Source organism: Sardina pilchardus, chromosome 24 (assembly GCF_963854185.1).
Source record: "Sardina pilchardus chromosome 24, fSarPil1.1, whole genome shotgun sequence".
Taxonomy (NCBI): domain Eukaryota; kingdom Metazoa; phylum Chordata; class Actinopteri; order Clupeiformes; family Clupeidae; genus Sardina; species Sardina pilchardus.
The window spans coordinates 7,361,009-7,383,725 of NC_085017.1; the positions used below are offsets into that span (position 1 = coordinate 7,361,009).

Here is a 22,717-nt window from a genome sequence, read left to right on the forward strand (position 1 = left end):
CATAGCAACCAACATGATTATACTGCAGTAACTTCATGTTTCCTGATAGTGGCCACCATGGATACCCTAGCAACAAATGTTTCAAAATAAAAGTCCTCACTAGCAAGTTAGTTTGTTAGCATGGTTAGCATAGTTAGCATTTTTAGCATAACTGTAAAAAATCATCAACTAAGTTAGCTAATCAACCTGGTTAACATAGTTAGCAAATTTAGCATAGTTAGCATTTTTAGCATTACTGCTAGAAATCATCGGTTAAGTTAGCTAATCAACCTGGTTAGCATTGTTAGTAAAGTAAGAATTGCTAGCATAATAAGCATTTTTAGCGTAACTGCTAGAAATCATTAGCTAAGTTAGCTAATCAACATTTTAACATGAATAGAAATCATTAGTTAAGTTAGAACTGGAACGTTTCATCTTTAAACTGTCTACCTTCACACTATCAACTCTCTGTAAACTATGCAACCACCATGTTTACCCTAGCTACACCTTAGTAACCATATCTACATTATCTATCTATTTTTGCATTTTCATGCACTGGTAATTCCTTGGAATTGCATTTCTAGTTATTTTTCTTCTTCTAACGCTCGCAATTCAGCTTGAACCGTTTAACGTAGAAACGTCATTCAAACTTTGTTGCGTAGGTCTTGCTTATGCCATATGTGCTTTGTATTTTTCAACTTTGTAACTTTTATACTTTTTAAACTATTAGTTAAAAACTATTACCATTTCTCCCATAGACTTAACATTGCTCATTATGACATCACGGCAGCAATTAGAATGTTACGCCAGGTGGCCAGTCCAGGTGCAGCAGCTCTCTCTCTCTCTCAGGCTCTTGAGACTACATTTTCTGTTCCCCTGTATCAACTGTATCAACATAAGTCTTCCTAATTCCATCCAACTTTCTATCCATTCATCTTCTTCAAACCATTCACTCATCCACCCATTCTAAACAGTCTGCCTATCAACATCAATTAGACGATCTACATTCAACTTTTAAACAATCTACTCTGTCTCAGGCTCAGGTATCTCTACACTCTGGCTCTCTTAAGACTAGCCAGTTAAATTGATTACACCTGTATCTGTATCTACTACTCTCAGTAGAGAGCTGTGTCTCTCCATTCTACAAGAATATAAGGCACATTCCATCCAACTTTCTATCCATTCATCTTCTTCAGACCATTCACTCATCCACCCATTAAACTGTCTATCAACATCCATTAAACTCTCTGTCTATCAACATTAATTAGACTATATTCAACTTTTAAATTATTTACTCTGTCTCAGGCTTCAAGCATATACACTCTGGCTCTTAAGACTAGCCAGTTAAATTGATTACACCTGTATCAACTGTCAGTTTCTCTGGCTATAAGCATACAATCTCTCTGAAGACTACATATCCTGTTAACTGTTTCCTCTGTCCACAACTGTTTCAAAATAAAAGTCCTCACTGCAATAATACACTATTAAATCATTTAACCATTGAAACTACTCAACTATTTAACTGTTCAACCATTCCAACTGTCAGTTATCATCAACTATGCCTCCAGTCAACTACATGAAACCTCCATGTACCTAGCAACCAACATAGCAACCATTAAAATTAAGTGTTTATGACCGTTTCCATAGCAACCAACATGATTATACTGCAGTAACTTCTTGTTTCCTGATAGTGGCCACCATGGATACCCTAGCAACAAATGTTTCAAAATAAAAGTCCTCACTAGCAAGTTATCTAGTTAGCATGGTTAGCATTGTTAGCATAGCTAGCATTTTTAGCATAACTGCAAATAATCATCAACTAAGTTAGCTAATCAACCTGGTTAGCATTGTTAGCATAGTTAGCATTTTTAGCATTACTGTTAGAAATCATCGGTTAAGTTAGCTAATCAACCTGGTTAGCATTGTTAATAAAGTTAGCATTGATAGCATAATTAACATTTTTAACACAACTGCTAGAAATCATTAGCTAAGTTAGCTAATCAACATTTTAACATGAATAGAAATCATTAGTTAAGTTAGAACTGGAATGTTTCAACTTTAAACTGTCTACCTTCACACTATCAACTCTCTGTAAACTATGCAACCACCATGTTTACCCTAGCTACACCTTAGTAACCATATCTACATTATCTATCTTTTTTGCATTTTCATGCACTGGTAATTCCTTGGAATTGCATTTCTAGTTATTACAGTGCATGAAAATGCACTGTACTGTTCTTCCTAGGCTTCTTATTCTTCTTCTTCTAACGCTCGCAATTCAGCTTCAACCGTTTAACGTAGAAACTTCATTCAAACGTTGTTGCGTAGGTCTTGCTTATGCCATGTGTGCTTTGTATTTTTCAACTTTGTAACTTTTATACTTTTTGAACTATTAAATAAAAACTATTAACAATTTCCCCATAGACTTAACATTGCTCATTATGACATCACGGCAGCAATTAGAATGTTACCCCAGCTGGTCAGCCACCTGGGCACCAACTGTCAGTTTCTCTCAGGCTCCTCTCTGAAGACTACATATTCTGTTCCCCTGTATCCTCTGCGCACAACAGTATCAAAATAAGTCCTCCTAATTCCATCCAACTTTATATCCATTCATCTTCTTCAAACCATTCACTCATCCACCCATTCTAAACAGTCTGCCTATCAACAACATCAATTAGACGCTCTACATTGAACTTTTAAACAATCTACTCTGTCTCAGGCTGGCTCTCTTAAGACTAGCCAGTTAAATTGATTACACCTGTAGCCTATCTGTATCCACTACTCTCAGATACATTCTCTGTGTCTCTCCATTCTACAAGAATATAAGGCACATTCCATCCAACATTCTATCCATTCATCTTCTTCAGACCATTCACTCATCCACCCATTAAACTGTCTATCAACATCTATTAAACAATCTGTCTATCAACATCCATTAAACTCTCTGTCTATCAACATTAATTAGACTATCTACATTCAACTTTTAAATTATTTACTCTGTCTCAGGCTTTAAGAGTACTCTGGCTCTCTTAAGACTAGCCAGTTAAATTGATTACACCTGTGTCAACTACTCTCAGAGAGCTGTATCAGTGTCTCTCTTAACAAGAATATAAGGCACATTCCATCCAACCTTCTATCCACTCATCTTCTTCAGACCATTCACTCATCCACCCATTAAACTGTCAATCAATATCTATTAAACAATCTGCCTATCAATATCCATTAAACATTCTGTCTATCAACATTAATTAGACTATCTACATACAACTTTTAAAGTATTTACTGTGGGTCCCTCTCAAGCAGCGTTTATATGTCCTCCCTCGCTCCTCGATCCTCAATGATCTACATAAAGAAAGATAGAAGAAGGGCTAGACTATCCCATTGTTGCCGCTCCATCATTCTTTATGTAGATCAGTGAGGAGCGAGAGAGGACGCGTAAACGCTATGAGAGGCACCTTCTGTCTCAGGCTTTAAGCATACAATCTCATTAAGACTACAGATCCTGTTTCACTACTTCCTCTGTCCACAACTGTTTCAAAATAATGGTCCTCACTGCAATAATACACTATTAAATCATTTAACCATTGAAACTACTCAACTATTGAACTGTTCAACCATTCCAACTGTCAGTTATCATCCACTATGCCTCCAGTCAACTACATGAAACCTCCATGTACCTAGCAACCAACATAGCAACCATTAAAATTAAGTGTTTATAACCGTTTCCATAGCAACCAACATGATTATACTGCAGTAACTTCTTGTTTCCTGATAGTGGCCACCATGGATACCCTAGCAACAAATGTTTCAAAATAAAAGTCCTCACTAGCAAGTTAGCTAGTTAGCATGGTTAGCATAGTTGGCATTTTTAGCATAACTGCAAAAAATCATCAACTAAGTTAGCTAATCAACCTGGTTAGCATTGTCAGCAAATTTAGCATTGTTAGCATAGTTAGCATTTTTAACATTACTGCTAGAAATCATCGGTTAAGTTAGCTAATCAACCTGGTTAGCATTGTTAGTAAAGTTAGCATTGCTAGCATAATTAACATTTTTAGCTTAACTGATAGAAATCATTAGCTAAGTTAGCTAATCAACATTTTAACATGAATAGAAATCATTAGTTAAGTTAGAACTGGAATGTTTCATCTTTAAACAGTCTACCTTCACACTATCAACTCTCTGTAAACTATACAACCACCATGTTTACCCTAGCTACACCTCAGTAACCATATCTACATTATCTATCTATTTTTGCATTTTCATGCACTGGTAATTCCTTGGAATTGCATTTCTAGTTATTTTTCTTTTTCTTCTAACGCTCGCAATTCAGCTTGAACCGTTTAACGTAGAAACTTGATTCAAACTTTGCTACGTAGGTCTTACTAAGGAGACCTGTGCAATATATTTTTAAACTTTGTAACTTTTATACTTTTTAAACTGTAAATTAAAAACTATTAAACATTTCCCCATAGACTTAACATTGCTCATTATGACATCACGGCAGCAATTAGAATGTTACGCCAGGTGGCCAGTCCAGGTGCAGCAGCTCTCTCTCTCTCTCTCTCAGGCTACATACACTGGCTCTCTTAAGACTAGCCAGTTAAATTGATTACACCTGTATCTGTATCCACTACTCTCAGTAGAGAGCTGTGTCTCTCCAGTCTACAAGAATACAATGTATAAGGCACATTCCATCCAACTTTCTATCCATTCATCTTCTTCAGACCATTCACTCATCCACCCATTAAACTGTCTATCAACATCTATTAAACAATCTGCCTATCAACATCCATTAAACTCTCTGTCTATCAACATTAATTAGACTATCTACATTCAACTTTTAAATGATTTACTCTGTCTCAGGCTTTAAGCACACTATGGTTCTCTTAAGACTAGCCAGTTAAATTGATTACACCTGTATCAACTACTCTCAGAGAGCTGTATCAGTGTCTCTCTTAACAAGAATATAAGGCACATTCCATCCAACCTTCTATCCATTCATCTTCTTCAGACCATTCACTCATCCACCCATTAAACTGTCAATCAATATCTATTAAACAATCTGCCTATCAACATCCATTAAACATTCTGTCTATCAACATTAATTAGACTATCTACATACAAGTATTTACTGTGGGTGCCTCTCAAGCAGCGTTTATATGTCCTCACTCGCTCCTCGGGCCTCGATCCTCAATGATCTACATAAAGAAAGATAGAAGGGCTAGACTATCCCATTGTTGCCGCTCCATCATTCTTTATGTAGATCAGTGAATTGTCAATTGTTTCCTCTGTCCACAACTGTTTCAAAATAAAAGTCCTCACTGCAATAATACACCATTAAATCATTTAACCATTGAAACTACTCAACTATTGAACTGTTCAACCATTCCAACTGTCAGTTATCATCCACTATGCCTCCAGTCAACTACATGAAACCTCCATGTACCTAGCAACCAACATAGCAACCATTAAAATTAAGTGTTTATGACCGTTTCCATAGCAACCAACATGATTATACTGCAGTAACTTCTTGTTTCCTGATAGTGGCCACCATGGATACCCTAGCAACAAATGTTTCAAAATAAAAGTCCTCATTAGCAAGTTAGCTAGTTAGCATAGTTAGCATTTTTAGCATAACTGCAAAAAATCATCAACTAAGTTAGCTTATCAACCTGGTTAGCATTGTTAGCATATTTAGCATAGTTAGCATTTTTAGCATTACTGCTAGAAATCATCGGTTAAGTTAGCTAATCAACCTGGTTAGCATTGTTAGTAAAGTTAGCATTGCTAGCATAATTAGCATTTTTAGCGTAACTGCTAGAAATCATTAGCTAAGTTAGCTAATCAACATTTTAACATGAATAGAAATCATTAATTAAGTTAGAACTGGAATGTTTCATCTTTAAACTGTCTACCTTCACACTATCAACTCTCTGTAAACTATGCAACCACCATGTTTACCCTAGCTACACCTTAGTAGCCATATCTACATTATCGATCTATTTTTGCATTTTCATGCACTGGTAATTCCTTGGAATTGCATTTCTAGTTAAACTTCTTCTTCTAACGCTCGCAATTCAGCTTCAACCGTTTAACGTAGAAACTTCATTCAAACTTTGTTGCGTAGGTCTTGCTTATGCCATATGTGCTTTGTATTTTTCAACTTTGTAACTTTTATACTTTTTAAACTATTAGTTAAAAACTATCACCATTTCCCCCATAGACTTAACATTGCTCATTATGACATCACGGCAGCAATTAGAATGTTACCCCAGCTGGTCAGCCACCTGGGCACCAACTGTCAGTTTCTCTCAGGCTCCTCTCTGAAGACTACATATTCTGTTCCCCTGTATCCTCTGCGCACAACAGTATCAAAATAAGTCCTCCTAATTCCATCCAACTTTATATCCATTCATCTTCTTCAAACCATTCACTCATCCACCCATTCTAAACAGTCTGCCTATCAACAACATCAATTAGACGCTCTACATTGAACTTTTAAACAATCTACTCTGTCTCAGGCTGGCTCTCTTAAGACTAGCCAGTTAAATTGATTACACCTGTATCTGTATCCACTACTCTCAGTAGAGAGCTGTGTCTCTCCATTCTACAAGAATATAAGGCACATTCCATCCAACATTCTATCCATTCATCTTCTTCAGACCATTCACTCATCCACCCATTAAACTGTCTATCAACATCTATTAAACAATCTGTCTATCAACATCCATTAAACTCTCTGTCTATCAACATTTATTAGACTATCTACATTCAACTTTTAAATTATTTACTGTCTCAGGCTTTAAGAGTACACGCTGGCTCTCTTAAGACTAGCCAGTTAAATTGATTACACCTGTGTCAACTACTCTCAGAGAGCTGTATCAGTGTCTCTCTTAACAAGAATATAAGGCACATTCCATCCAACCTTCTATCCATTCATCTTCTTCAGACCATTCACTCATCCACCCATTAAACTGTCAATCAATATCTATTAAACAATCTGCCTATCAACATCCATTAAACATTCTGTCTATCAACATTAATTAGACTATATACAACTTTTAAAGTATTTACTGTGGGTCCCTCTCAAGCAGTGTTTATATGTCCTCCCTCGCTCCTCGATCCTCAATGATCTACATAAAGAAAGATAGAAGAAGGGCTAGACTATCCCATTGTTGCCGCTCCATCATTCTTTATGTAGATCAGTGAGGAGCGAGAGAGGACGCGTAAACGCTATATATGAGAGGCACCTTCTGTCTCAGGCTTTAAGCATACAATCTCATTAAGACTACAGATCCTGTTTCACTACTTCCTCTGTCCACAACTGTTTCAAAATAAAGGTCCTCACTGCAATAATACACTATTAAATCATTTAACCACTGAAACTACTCAACTATTGAACTGTTCAACCATTCCAACTGTCAGTTATCATCCACTATGCCTCCAGTCAACTACATGAAACCTCCATGTACCTAGCAACCAACATAGCAACCATTAAAATTAAGTGTTTATGACCGTTTCCATAGCAACCAACATGATTATACTGCAGTAACTTCTTGTTTCCTGATAGTGGCCACCATGGATACCCTAGCAACAAATGTTTCAAAATAAAAGTCCTCACTAGCAAGTTAGCTAGTTAGCATGGTTAGCATAGTTAGCATTGTTAGCATTTTTAGCATAACTGCAAAAAATCATAAACTAAGTAAGCTAATCAACCTGGTTAGCATTGTTAGCAAATTTAGCATTGTTAGCATAGTTAGCATTTTTAGCATTACTGCTAGGAATCATCGGTTAAGTTAGCTAATCAACCTGGTTAGCATTTTTAGTAAAGTTAGCATTGCTAGCATAATAAGCATTTTTAGCGTAACTGCTAGAAATCATTAGCTAAGTTAGCTAATCAACATTTTAACATGAATAGAAATCATTAGTTAAGTTAGAACTGGAACGTTTCATCTTTAAACTGTCTACCTTCACACTATCAACTCTCTGTAAACTATGCAACCACCATGTCTACCCTAGCTACACCTTAGTAACCATATCTACATTATCTATCTATTTTTGCATTTTCATGCACTGGTAATTCCTTGGAATTGCATTTCTAGTTCTTCTTCTAACGCACGCAATTCAGCTTCAACCGCTTAACGTAGAAACTCCATTCAAATTTTGACGCGTAGGTCTTACTTACGCGATGTGGGCTTTGTATTTTTCAACTTTGTAACTTTTATACTTTTTAAACTATTAATTAAAAACTATTACAATTTCCCCCATAGACTTAACATGGCTCATTATGACATCACGGCAGCAATTAGAATGTTACCCCAGCTGGTCAGCCACCTGGGAACCAACTGTCAGTTTCTCTCAGGCTTTACAATCTCTCTGAAGACTACATATTCTGTTCCCCTGTATCCTCTGTGCACAACAGTATCAAAATAAGTCCTCCTAATTCCATCCAACTTTATATCCATTCATCTTCTTCAAACCATTCACTCATCCACCCATTCTAAACAGTCTGCCTATCAACATCAATTAGACGCTCTACATTCAACTTTTAAACAATCTACTCTGTCTCAGGCTGGCTCTCTGAAGACTAGCCAGTTAAATTGATTACACCTGTATCTGTATCCACTACTCTCAGTAGAGAGCTGTCTCTCCATTCTACAAGAATATAAGGCACATTCCATCCAACATTCTATCCATTCATCTTCTTCAGACCATTCACTCATCCACCCATTAAACTGTCTATCAACATCTATTAAACAATCTGTCTATCAACATCCATTAAACTCTCTGTCTATCAACATTAATTAGACTATCTACATTCAACTTTTAAATTATTTACTCTGTCTCAGGCTTTAAGAGTACTCTGGCTCTCTTAAGACTAGCCAGTTAAATTGATTACACCTGTGTCAACTACTCTCAGAGAGCTGTATCAGTGTCTCTCTTAACAAGAATATAAGGCACATTCCATCCAACCTTCTATTCATTCATCTTCTTCAGACCATTCACTCATCCACCCATTAAACTGTCAATCAATATCTATTAAACAATCTGCCTATCAACATCCATTAAACATTCTGTCTATCAACGTTAATTAGACTATCTACATACAACTTTTAAAGTATTTACTGTGGGTCCCTCTCAAGCAGCGTTTATATGTCCTCCCTCGCTCCTCGATCCTCAATGATCTACATAAAGAAAGATAGAAGAAGGGCTAGACCAGGCCTATTCAACTAGCGGCCCGCGGGCCAGATGTGGCCCGCTTCAAATTTCCTGTGGCCCGCGTGTCTCGTCATGAGAATGAACTCGCTTTGACGGGTGTGCATAGATCTTCATATGATTGGCGAGTAGCGCACTGTCGGCCCGCCCCTATTGGCCAGACTAATTCTTCCAGTTATCTTCACTCAGAGAACACAGCACATCACTACACAAACTGACATTTCCAAATGTGTAACTAGTTTTAAATGTTATCATTAAATGTTGATTAAATTACGATTTCTTACCGCCAAAGATTCTAAACCTCGAGCGTGCGCAAATCAAAAATGTTACAATCATACCCGGTCTCCGTTCCTCCGAGCCCTCGGGAAAGTTAGTGAAGGAGCTGTGGTTTGTAGAGAATTGCCTCTTGACTTTATATTCCTTCTTTACAGCGATGGATTCGTTGCACAATAAACATGAAAGTCTCGTACTTGTTGCAGAGGGTAAAATGAACGATTCTCGTTGTCAATTAGACGTTTCTTTAGACAGAGCCATCTTCACTCCACTGTGATTTGCGCAGGCTCGAAGTTTAGAAACTTTGGCGGTAAGACATCGTGAAATAGATATACAGAGGCAGAGCTGGCATTACTTTTTCTTTAAATTCAATGCTAAGTATATTTGAGAGATTGGCGCTGTAGGCTACTGTGTGTGTTTGAAACACTTATGAGCCTAATTATCTTGAAGTAGGCTAGTTAAATCAACACTGCATTTTTTCCCACTGATGCATGATATGGCAGCTATCAGACATCAGGTATGAAATACTATGGTTAGCCTGGGTGTTTTCAAATACTTATATAGTGTGTGGCAGCCTATCACCTGTCTGAGAAGATTTTTTTATGGATATGGATAATAGGCTATGTTCTTAGTTTCTATGGCAGTGTATAAAATTCAATTGAATTGAACTGAATTTTACTCTGATTTTATCAAATATTGTTGGATACAATTATTTTGCGGCGTCTTATTTTATGCGGCCCCTGAAAACCCAGTGATTTTTCCATTCGGCCCTCTTGGTACTGAAGTTGAATAGCCCTGGGCTAGACTATCCCATTGTTGCCGCTCCATCATTCTTTATGAAGATCAGTGAGGAGCGAGAGAGGACGCGTAAACGCTATATGAGAGGCACCTTCTGTCTCAGGCTTTAAGCATACAATCTCATTAAGACTACAGATCCTGTTTCACTACGTCCTCTGTCCACAACTGTTTCAAAATAAAGGTCCTCACTGCAATAATACACTATTAAATCATTTAACCATTGAAACTACTCAACTATTGAACTGTTCAACCATTCCAACTGTCAGTTATCATCCACTATGCCTCCAGTCAACTACATGAAACCTCCATGTACCTAGCAACCAACATAGCAACCATCAAAATTAAGTGTTTGTGACCGTTTCCATAGCAACCAACATGATTATACTGCAGTAACTTCTTGTTTCCTGATAGTGGCCACCATGGATACCCAAGCAAAAAAATGTTTCAAAATAAAAGTCCTCACTAGCAAGTTAGCTAGTTAGCATGGTTAGCATAGTTAGCATTGTTAGCATAACTGCAAAAAATCATCAACTAAGTTAGCTAATCAACCTGGTTAGCATTGTTAGCATAGTTAGCATTTTTAGCATTACTGCTAGAAATCATCGGTTAAGTTAGCTAATCAACCTGGTTAGCATTGTTAGTAAAGTTAGCATTGCTAGCATAATAAGCATTTTTAGCGTAACTGCTAGAAATCATTAGCTAAGTTAGCTAATCAACATTTTAACATGAATAGAAATCATTAGTTAAGTTAGATCTGGAACGTTTCATCTTTAAAACGTCTACCTTCACACTATCAACTCTCTGTAAACTATGCAACCATCATGTTTACCCTAGCTACACCTTAGTAACCATATCTACATTATCTATCTATTTTTGCATTTTCATGCACTGGTAATTCCTTGGAATTGCATTTCTAGTTAAACTTCTTCTTCTAACGCAGCCAATTCAGCTTCAACCGTTTAACGTAGAAACTTCATTCAAACGTTGTTGCGTAGGTCTTGCTTATGCCATGCCTGCTTTGTATTTTTTAACTTTGTAACTTTTATACTTTTCAAACTATTACTTAAAAACTATTACCATTTCCCCCATAGACTTAACATTGCTCATTATGACATCACGGCAGCAATTAGAATCTTACGCCAGGTGGCCGGCCACCTGGGCACCAACTGTCAGTTTCTCTGGCTTTAAGCATACAGTCTCTCAGAAGACTACATATCCTGTTAACTGTTTCCTCTGTCCACAACTGTTTCAAAATAAAAGTCCTCACTGCAATAATACACTATTAAATAATTTAACCATTGAAACTACTCAACTATTGAACTGTTCAACCATTCCAACTGTCAGTTATCATCCACTATGCCTCCAGTCAACTACATGAAACCTCCATGTACCTAGCAACCAACATAGCAACCATTCAAATTAAGTGTTTATGACCGTTTCCATAGCAACCAACATGATTGTACTGCAGTAACTTCTTGTTTCCTGATAGTGGCCACCATGGATACCCTAGCAACAAATGTTTCAAAATAAAAGTCCTCACTAGCAAGTTAGCTAGTTAGCATGGTTAGCATTGTTAGCATAGTTAACATTTTTAGCATAACTGCAAAAAATCATCAACTAAGTTAGCTAATCAACCTGGTTAGCATTGTTAGCAAATTTAGCATTGTTAGCATAGTTAGCATTTTTTGCATTACTGCTAGAAATCATTGGTTAAGTTAGCTAATCAACCTGGTTAGCATTGTTAATAAAGTTAGCATTGCTAGCATAATTAGCATTTTTAACGTAACTGCTAGAAATCATTAGCTAAGTTAGCTAATCAACATTTTAACATGAATAGAAATCATTAGTTAAGTTAGAACTGGAATGTTTCATCTTTAAACTGTCTACCTTCACACTATCAACTCTCTGTAAACTATGCAACCACCATGTTTACCCTAGCTACACCTTAGTAACCATATCTACATTATCTATCTATTTGTGCATTTTCATGCACTGGTAATTCCTTGGAATTGCATTTCTAGTTACTGTTACTATACTAATCATGTTTACAATGAATAAAAGGCTACTGCTTGAACTGTGCAATATTAACTGGCTATATTAAACATTGAAAAGTGTGCACGGTCGGGACACATTAAAACGCATGTCATCTCATGTCTCATATAATAAACTTCACACTATGATAGATGCATAACAGAAAATCGGAAAACAAAAGACAATGCACACTTCGACTTCAATAAGACACATACCTCTGCTTCAGGACAGTTGCAATAGAGGCAGAGGAGGGGGCTACATGGAACCTTAAAGGGGTCTCCAGCGCGGGAACCAACTTCTGCCACACCCCCCTGTACCCCAGAGGCGTGGGAAACTGCAAACCTGCGCAGAATATGCAGGGACAGTGGGGAAATTCAGAGAAGCATAACCAACCCTGCTACACACGGCTACACATAGGCCTACATGCTAGTAGCCTATAAAGTTGCTTGCTACAAATCAATCACTGAACCGGTAGTTTGTAGCGTTCTTTACTTCCGAACTACGTCAGGCGACATAACTGTTGCCAGCTGAGAAGTAGGCTATTAAGACTTGAGGCAAATTAACGTATTAGTTTTAACAGTTTATTTCAAAACATTGACCGTAACATGAATATACAGTTAAAACACTTTTAACAAGCAGTGTACGCATCATCATCATCTTAATCATTACACAATTGTTAGTGTAGGCCTATTTCTTAATTTGGCATATGGGGCATAATCTGGGATGACAGTGGCTGGACAAGTCATTTTTAAGGTCTGCTTATGAAGGGGTTCTCTTGGTTTCATGGTTGTCATGTTTGCTTGACACCAGCTTGTGAAATAGTATTAGAACAGATGATGTGCTAATAGGATTGGCTGCCCTTGTTTCATGTGTTACTATTCTAATATGTGTTGTTGTAATGTTGTCTATATTACAGAAGCATGCAATAAAGTCCACACAAAAACAAGGACCCGGCTGATAGGAGACTGCATAGCCGTTGCACTGAAGCACGCCCCAGACCGTGTGCAGGGGCATAGGAAGGTACGTTTGTAACAGTTATCTAGCGGTTATTGTTCACTTAGCCCTGCAGGTCTTTGCGTTATCTTGTTTGCCTTTGAAACACAAGCCCTGCAATTCGACGTGGCCTAGTCTAAGAACTAGCCTACTGTAACCTATATGTTATGTGATGTCGACATGCATGCTTTTCAGAACAATTTTCTTTCACAGCGTGAATATTCGTACCTTTTCAATGACTTCTACTGAAAACATACACACAGACGAAACAGTTTCTCATTAAAGCATAATTTGCTTTAGCCTACACACATTACTTTCTAAAACACACTGTTTTCAAAATACTACACACAATTCTCTGCATTAGACACACTTTTCATGAAGACAATCTCTTGTTTTCACAAAGAACACACTGCCATTCAAATTCTAAAGCTAACTGCCCTACATGCACATTTACTAATCAGAGGGGCAAACACTTGCCACACAGTTTTACAATTAGCAATCAGAGAGCTTTAGTACAGTTTTTCTCGATTGTTAACACACAATTTCTGGTACTTGACACACAATTCCTGTAATATGTAACTCATGCACCAACCTCCTGAACCAATTCTGCTTAACTATAGGCACAATTTCTGCTTTACACTCAAATTGCAGTTCTATAACACACTTTTTTCACAGCACTACACACAATTCTCTGCATTTGACACAATTTTCATGAATAAAATATCTTGTTTTCACAAGGAACACACTGCCATTCAAATTCTAAAGCTAACTGCCCTACCATGCACACTGACTTATCAGATGGGCAAACTCCTGTCACACAGTCTTACAATTAGCAATCAGAGCTTTAGTATTACAGTAGTAGTACAGGCAGAGGCAGAGCCAGAGGAGTGAGAGTAAGAGGAGGAGGACGGGGAGGCCAAGGACCGTAATCTCTGATGAGATCCGAGCCACTAGAACATTGCAGTGCTGCGTATCAATACAGTACAGTACCGGACAGTACAATACAGCTCAATGAGCACAGTAGTACAGTATTGCCTTTGGGCTGTTCTGTAAAAATAAAGTATATTTCAAGTATTTGGGGAAAGTAATCCTACTTTGAATTCCTACACAGTTTACAGTATTTTACTATTTGTTTGGCAGCCGAAAGATTACCAGCACAAGGGCTTCTGTCTCCTGAACAGGAAACTGAAATCATGAGCATTGTCCTACAAAAAACGGCATAACATTACGGCAAATACAAAGAAAAATAATAGAAAACAATGAGATATTTCAAAATATTGATAGGGTAAGCATATCAACTTACTGTATCAGCTTATCTACTGCTTGTAGTACTGTTTGTAGTGTAACACTGAACAAAAAAAGGCCCAAGTCATTATGATGAATGGAGAAGAAGTGTTTTCAATTCATCGTAGTGTTTTACACTGAGCACATCAGTGTTCAACTGGTTCTTACAAATGTCTTGATATATGATGGTTTGTGTGTGTCTCTTGAGAACAAAAGAGCATTTTGAGGAGAAATTACATTGTTTTGAAGGTAAAGTGTCATTTTGCAGGAGAATTGTGGAGTTTTGCCCATTGTGTGTGTTGTTTTGGATTTGTGTGTAGAGTTCTGAGAATATGAGGCATGTTTTCAGAAAATGTGTGTTAACAATCGAGAAAAACTGTATTATGTAGTACAGGCAGAGGCAGAGCCAGAGGAGTGAGAGTAAGAGGAGGAGGACGGGGAGGCAAAGGACAGTAATCTCTGATGAGATCCGAGCCACTAGAACATTGCAGTGCTTCGTATCAATACAGTAGTACCGTGCAGTACAATACAGCTCAAGCACAGTAGTACAGTATTGCCTGTGGGCTGTTCTGTAGGACTGTAAAAATAAAGTATGTTCCAAGTATTTGGGGAAAGTATTCCTACTTTGTATTCCTACACAGTTTACAGTATTTTACTATTTGTTTGGCAGCTGAAAGATTACCAACTCAAGGGCTTCTGTCTCCTGAACAGGAAACTGAAATCATGAGCATTGTAGAAGAAAACGGTATAACATTACGGCAAATACAAAGAAAAATGAATAGAAAACAATGAGATATTTCAAAATATTGATAGGGTAAGCATATCAACTTACTGTATCAGCTTATCTACTGTTTGTATACTGTTTGTAGTGTAACACTGAACAAAAAAAGGCCCAAGTCATTACTATGAATGGAGAAGTGTTTTCAATTCATCGCAGTGTTTTACACTGAGCACATCAGTGTTCAACTGGTCATTATAAATGTATTGATATATGATGATTTGTGTGTGTCTTTTGAGAACAAAAGACCATTTTGAGGAGAAAGTACATTGTTTTTAAGGTAAAGTTTCATTTGACAGGAGAATTGAGGAGTTTTGCCCATTGTGTGTGTCTTTTTTGGATTTGGGTGTAGAGTTCTGAGAGTATGAGGCATGTTTTCAGAAAATGTGTGTTAACAACCGAGAAAAACTGTAACACTGACATGACGTCACTGATGAGCTCCAATTCACTTATAAGAGACAAAAAGAACGCAGCATAAATTTAATTAAACTCAAATTGGTGTCTTAAACTCTTTTCAGAAATGCAGCAAACACATCTTTCTTGTAAACAAAGGTTTTTAAATGCAGTTGTTTATTCAACTCCAAAGAAAATACACATTATACTGTATATGACATAAAATATATTACATAAAGGCCTACACTCTTAATGAATGTGTTGACCCAGAGAGATGTGTTACAAAATTATGCAAGTTGAAAACATTTGAAAAAACAGTGAAGTCAATAGGAAGCATTTTAGGAAGTGTATTAGCTGCAATTTGCATAGGTTGTCCACCATAAGCCTTTTCATGTCCATCTTTTCATGGCTTTCTTAATGGATGTTGTCCAGACTGACATACTGCACCTCCTGAAAACATTCGCAAAATGTTTATGAACGCTGTTATCTTGGTTTATCTAACTGTTATACAATCTGAAACATCTCCTGAATTGCATTAGAACATTTGAATTCAGACTACGCAAGTTTTCAAAATATTAATACATTACGTACTGAGTAACATGATCCTGACATGGCATATGCTTCATGTTTACCTATGGAAACAAAACATCACCTTTATGAATTACTCTGATTATTTACAGTGATAAAAATAATTCACCTCTTGGATATTTTTTTTTGTTTTGTTTTTATAAAATGGGATATTGTCCAACATAACTTTGCAGAAATCTTTTGATTGACATTTGTTGAAACTTGCTTGATATTAAAGAGGGTAAATTAAATTGACCAAGATTCAATTTATGAAACCAATAAAAGGGGGAAATAGGGAGGTGAATGCTGTATAGGCACCAAATAGCTGAAAGTTGATGTCATGAGATAGCTGTTGTCATGTTGGATTGTCATGTTCCTCTACTGTACATGCCCGACTTTGTTCTTTTAATGCACTGTCAACAGCAGTGGACTGAAATACTTAAAGCTTAAAAATAATGAAAAAGGTATTTTTGAAAACCAAGTCTTGTGGCATGTGTGGGACATTAGTGTCTATGATGCCGAGCTGGTTTGATGTCATGAGGTAGGATTGTGGCTGACCCCTCCCACCCTAGACACTCTTTGAACCACCCCCCTCCAGGTTGCGGTCCATCAGGACCAAAACCTCACTGCACAAACTTGACCCGACTACAGTTGGCCTCACCAACAAAGCCCAGGTCCCCCACTGTAGCTGACACTTACCTCTTAACCTCTTACCTTGACCTCCACTAACACCATACAGTCACACTGCATATCTCTTCCACTTTCTTGTCACTTATGGTTGTCTGTCCTAACATGTTGCCGATATATTGTGTTATTGTCTTTTAAGTATTTTGTATGTCATGCCCCTTTAGACCAAAGAAAATTCTATGTGAAAACTTACTTGGCAATAAACCTGATTCTGATTAGGTCAACTGGTCAGGTGATATAATGGATTAATGGATTGAAAAAATAAAATAAAAATAGATTCTAAAAGACTGTGGAAAATGTATTGAAAGCCAGGCCTTATGGTATGTGTGGAATATTGTTGTCAGTTGGTTTGATGTGACTTGGTCAATTTGTCAGGGAGCATAATGGATTCAAGTAAGGTAAAGCTAGGCAAAGTTGCATGCACTGTAAAAGTTAAACCTCAAAAGCTAGGAAAGGTAGTCTCCATACTAGTTGATTTAAGTTTGAATGTCAAACAAATGTTAAACATTAAACTAGCTTTAACACTGTACGTTACAACTCATGCTATAGACTTGGGTGTGATTATGAAGTCAACATCACTGAAAGTGACAAAATGGTATTGACCATTTATATTCTTGGACATGCCAGAGTGAGTACTGTCTTTCTCTGTATGCCAACAAATAACCAATTGCAAATGACCTGGCAACCGACATATAGGCTATCATAATCCTACCCAATCTTTCTGTAATATACTGTAGTTGGTGCAATGAAAAGAGAAATAAAGCTACATTACTGCTACGACTACAAGCTTGTGAGGTGTCAAAATGTAGTGAGCACAACTGCTGAACTTACTATGACAGAAAATCACTGCAGAGAAGATGGCCATGACAATGGCAAAGAGTGCTGAACTGAAGATTCCATAGACTAGGTAGGAGGACCATGAAGACGAGTCTATATCTGTATAGGAGAAAGCATCAGAGGATAGGATACATGCAAATCAAACTCTTCTTCTTCTAGACATGCAATATCCCTTTAAAAATGCTTTTGGTGACTGAAGTGTATTTAAAACATGTTCCCAGCTGTATGTATTGTATAAACTCCAGATAATTATGTTACCTTAACGTAACAAAGAATGTGAGCTCATTTTACAAAAATTGAAATCAGAGCACAATTTAGTAAAAACATGCGCACAATTAAAGCTGCAGTCAGCAAAATGTTGGCTAGGTCCCCTCAATCTGCCAGAAGATTAAGGGGACCTAGGCAACATTTTGAATGTTTACAACTCTCATGCCCCTCCCACACTACACTGAGCACCCTTCCATCAAGTTGGTGCTTGTTAGTGACTGTGCATGATCTGTGATTGACAATCAGATCTCACTCATCAGCCATGTGCTTATTGGACCAGAAAAACCAGGAGCAGTGGATGTTTGCAAAACAAATCTAAGGCTCTAAGTAAAATCTAGTAAAATGACTACAAGTTAGTAAAATGAGTGCACATTCTGTGGATATAAACCAAACTACACTTTTGTGAGGTTCCAGTTTTTAGGCACAACAATCCTCTTTAAAATAGGAGGGTAACTTAGCTAGCATCACCAACAAAGCCCACCAGAGGCTTTTCCCCCCAGTCAGCCAGTTGAGGAAATTTGAGGTGCTGTAGGGAATGTTGCAGTTGAGCTGCCATCGAGAGTGCCCTCACATTTTATGTTACTGTCTTGTATGGTAACTCTGTTGTCCAGCTGAACAGGATACTCAATACCGCCTCAAAAATCATTAGCTACAAACGTTCCCCATTTGTGAGATCTACAAGGCTCGTATCCACTGGAAAGGCCTAAAAAGTTCTACAAGATGAAAACGACCTTGCCAACTCCCTTTTCACCATCCTCCCATCAGGGAGAAGGTTGAGAGCCATTAAGACAAAGACCTCCCACTTTCTCAACAGCCCATACTGCAGAGCCATTACATCTCTACACAGCTTTCCATCCCTGAACCAGAACCTCATGAAAAAAGATTCTTGTGTCTTTATTGATGCCCTGTCATGAGCATCTTGAAACGTGAAGTGAAACAATGTTCACACAAGGCTGAGGAGGTTTTTTAATCATGTTTGCTGCATTTGTAATTATTGAGTAGTGAACTTACAGTGAAGGGTCTTGTTGATGTTTTGCCCACTGGTTTCCACCGAGCATATACACTGGGCTCCAGGTTGCCAGTCAGAATCCGACAGCCAGAGGAGGCCCTGGGACATCTCCCTCCCCTCTGACCAAACAGATTCAGTCAACCCAATGTGTTCTTCATCGTTTACAATCCAGATTATGCGGCCCTCTGATGAAGTGACCCCCTCTGCTCTGCAGATGAACAAGGTTGTGCTGTTTCCACTGTCCAATGACGAGACGATGAGTTCCACAGAGACATCAAGATTGTCTACAACAGATGTACGAAACGATGTGTGAAATGTTGAAACTTGTGTCCTAATGTTAAATTAATTCAAACAAGAAGAGCACTCAGAGATTGCAGACCTCCGCCTTCTATTCTCGATGTCAGGTTCTTACGTCACAGCCCTCCACCATATTGGAATGGGGGAAAGAAAAGGGTCTCCGCAATAGGAACCCATTCAATTTAGCGTCAAAAGGTATGAACAGGTTGTGCTTTAAAATGTGTGAATGAAGTTTATAGTCATGCATAAATAGTCAATTTACATTAATTAACGGTGAGTTGCTTATGAGTTCATCATGTTTGTGGCCCCTAAACTAAAGTGGTGAATAATGACATGCATTTAGAGAACTTTTACAAGTTGTATGTATGTTCCATCAGTCACCACAGGGTATTAATAGTTGTACATAATAACCTGTTCATCACTTTACCTGAGGGGCCACAGACATGATTAACTAATGAAAATATAATGCTTAGCTAATGAGGACATGCCTATATTGAAACAATGTGGATTCTTCGATATTCTCTGAAAAATATCTTAATTAGTTCATGATTAGTTAATGTATAGTTTAACCCTTGGAACACATTTCAAAACCAAGAAATCAACATGATCATGTGTAATTGATCATTATTCTTAATGGTTTATCCACTGTACCTAATGCTCAAGATGATTTGTTGTCCATACCTGATGTCATTAATGACAGACAATTAATTCATGTTAATTAATGAGATCTTCATGTATAATTAAAGCAACGTGATAACTCATAACATTTAGTTAACATGAATTCATGTGTAATAACTTTTCTTTTTTCTCCATGACAGTGACGTCCACGATTTTGTGCCGCCTCCGGGATTCCAGAGGCGTTTATGTTTTTCGCTTAGTGGTGTAATGGCATGGTATGGCCACATGGCGGCAATCTGAATAGTTTTGATTCAAATGTGTCACAACCTAGGAGGAACTAGAAAAGCACTCAGAGAGCGCAGACCTCCGTCTGCATTGTTCTTCCTACGTTGTCATACATTTGAACCTGCACTACTCAGATCGCCACCACGTGGCCATACCATGCCATTTCATACACGCCATTACACCACTAAGCGAAATACATAAACACCTCCGGAATCCCGACGGTGATACGAATCACTCCCAAAATTCCCCAAAATCGTTTAGGTAAAAGGTAATGACTAGAAAAGTACTCTGAGTTGTAATGCAATAGTTTCTTCCTTGGGTCATTTCCAACCCTTCCCTGAAAATTTAATCGAAATCCATCCATTACTTTTTCAGTTATCTTGCTAACAAACAGACAGACAGACAGACAAACAAACGCCGGTCTCCTGTGAAAACATAACCTCCTTGGCGGAGGTAAGGGTGGGTTGAACCAACAAGGATTAAATTAATCGTGGTTTAACAAATCCACAATAAAACCTTAATCTGTGATTAAAACCTTGACCGGTTGGTTGCACCAACAGGGATTAAGTTTTAACAATGATTAAATGAAGGTTTATCCATCAAACATAATCAGGTCATGTTTAATTGAGGACATGCAATTTTTAAAAATGTAATCTTATTATAGATTCCTTGTTGAATTGGTACCTTCATCAAAATTCTTCATCACCCTAAACTCGGGTTGAGACACTCTCTAATTTTCCTTTGTAGGATTTGATTTTCCTTAATCCATCTAATATATGCAGCCATTTCAGAAAACCACCCCAGCAGCAGATTTAAAGTTAATCCTTGAATATGAGTTAAATATGAGTTAAATATGAGTTTAAAGCAGTTGAGCAACAGGATTAAAATAAATCCTGGTTTATGTGAACATTTAAACCAAGATTAAAAGGATGGTTTAATTGTAAACCTGATTACCTTTAAAGTTTGGTGCAACATGATTAATGGATAACCCTTGATTTAATCCTTGATTTAAACTTCCTTGCTTGTGCAACTCACCCAATAACTCACCAGTAACAATGACAGCAGATCCATTGCCATGCAGTGTGTACTGATCTGGTTTCACCAAACAAAAATACATCCCAGAATGTGTCTGAGTTGCACTGGTAATCGTTACTTCACATGCTTCATCAATGTCATTGGAGTTATCAAAGCTGACGGTTTCCATTTTCCCAGTTGCTGGATGCACTTTCAGCCAGCTGACAGAATGGCAATAAACACGTTCACCGCCAATAGAAGTAACAGCACCTTTGCAATGGCACTTCAGTGTTACAGATTGACCCACTGTCACCTCCACTTTGCCGGGGGTCTGCATGAATATCTCAGACGAAACATGAGATGCTGAAATTTAGAAATACCATGATGTGATGGATGATGTCTTGACTGTATCAACTGACTGACAGAAATAACTGTATAAACTGACTGACAGAAATAACCTACATAAAAATATGTATGTAAAATGTGAAATATGTAAATAAGGTCTTTCACTAGGCCTATACCATACAAAAATGTAACTGAAAAAAATGATGTGAGAAGTGCAAAACTCTTTAGCATTATTAAAGATTTAAAACAGAACAACATGATAGAAAACTTACTTTTTGCAGAGAGAAGAAAAAGCAACATCCAGATGCATGTGGTAGCTTTGCCTGGTAGCTTGACGTGCCCCATTTTCTGACTAGTTTGTGCTGAGGCAGTTGAGTCTCACCACATGACTTACAGTATGTATATAGGAAATCATGTCATTGTTTTTTTTCACTGTCATATATATTGTATAAACTTTATGGTCATGGTTATGGCTATGGCTATTTAACAGACACCTTTGTCTACATACAAATAAAAACAATGCAATAAATAATTTAACAGTGAACAATTTCAAAAGCTAGTCAAACTACAGTAGCGAGAATATCCATATAAACAATAAACAATATTAATTCAAGCATTAACCTATGAAAATAAACAATGAATATTTAGGAGAATAGCAAATAAACAATAAAGTTTAATTAAAAAATAAATAATTACAGGCTAGCATGCCATACAGCATACTGTCACTGTGTGTGTGTGTGTGTGTGTGTGTGTGTGTGTGTGTGTGTGTGTGTGTGTGTGTGTGTGTGTATGTATGTATGTATGTATGTATGTATGTGTGTGTGTGTGTGTGTGTGTGTGTGTGTGTGTATATATATATATATACAATATACTAAATAATAATAATAATAATAATAATAATAATAATAAATCAGAAAAGCAAACAAAGTGAGTTGCCTCTCTTTGATGATTGCTTGCATGCTTTGCACACCTAAACCACACTGCGTAGACTAGAGCACAGCGAGGGGCCGATGAGAGTGAGGGGCCTGTGTCACACATCT

The 22,717-nt window shown here is 37.4% G+C and overlaps 1 protein-coding gene across 1 annotated transcript in view; it reads right to left on the reverse strand.

The window, feature by feature from the left end:
* LOC134072781 (uncharacterized) overlaps nucleotides 1–22,070 on the reverse strand; it is a 71,822-nt gene extending 49,752 nt beyond the window's left edge. The window contains exon 1 of the mRNA XM_062529621.1: nucleotides 21,950–22,070. Within this exon, the coding sequence (XP_062385605.1) occupies nucleotides 21,950–22,022 (73 nt within the window). The 5' untranslated portion in view covers nucleotides 22,023–22,070. The remainder of the gene's footprint in view (nucleotides 1–21,949) is intronic.
* Nucleotides 22,071–22,717: the final 647 nt, after the last annotated feature.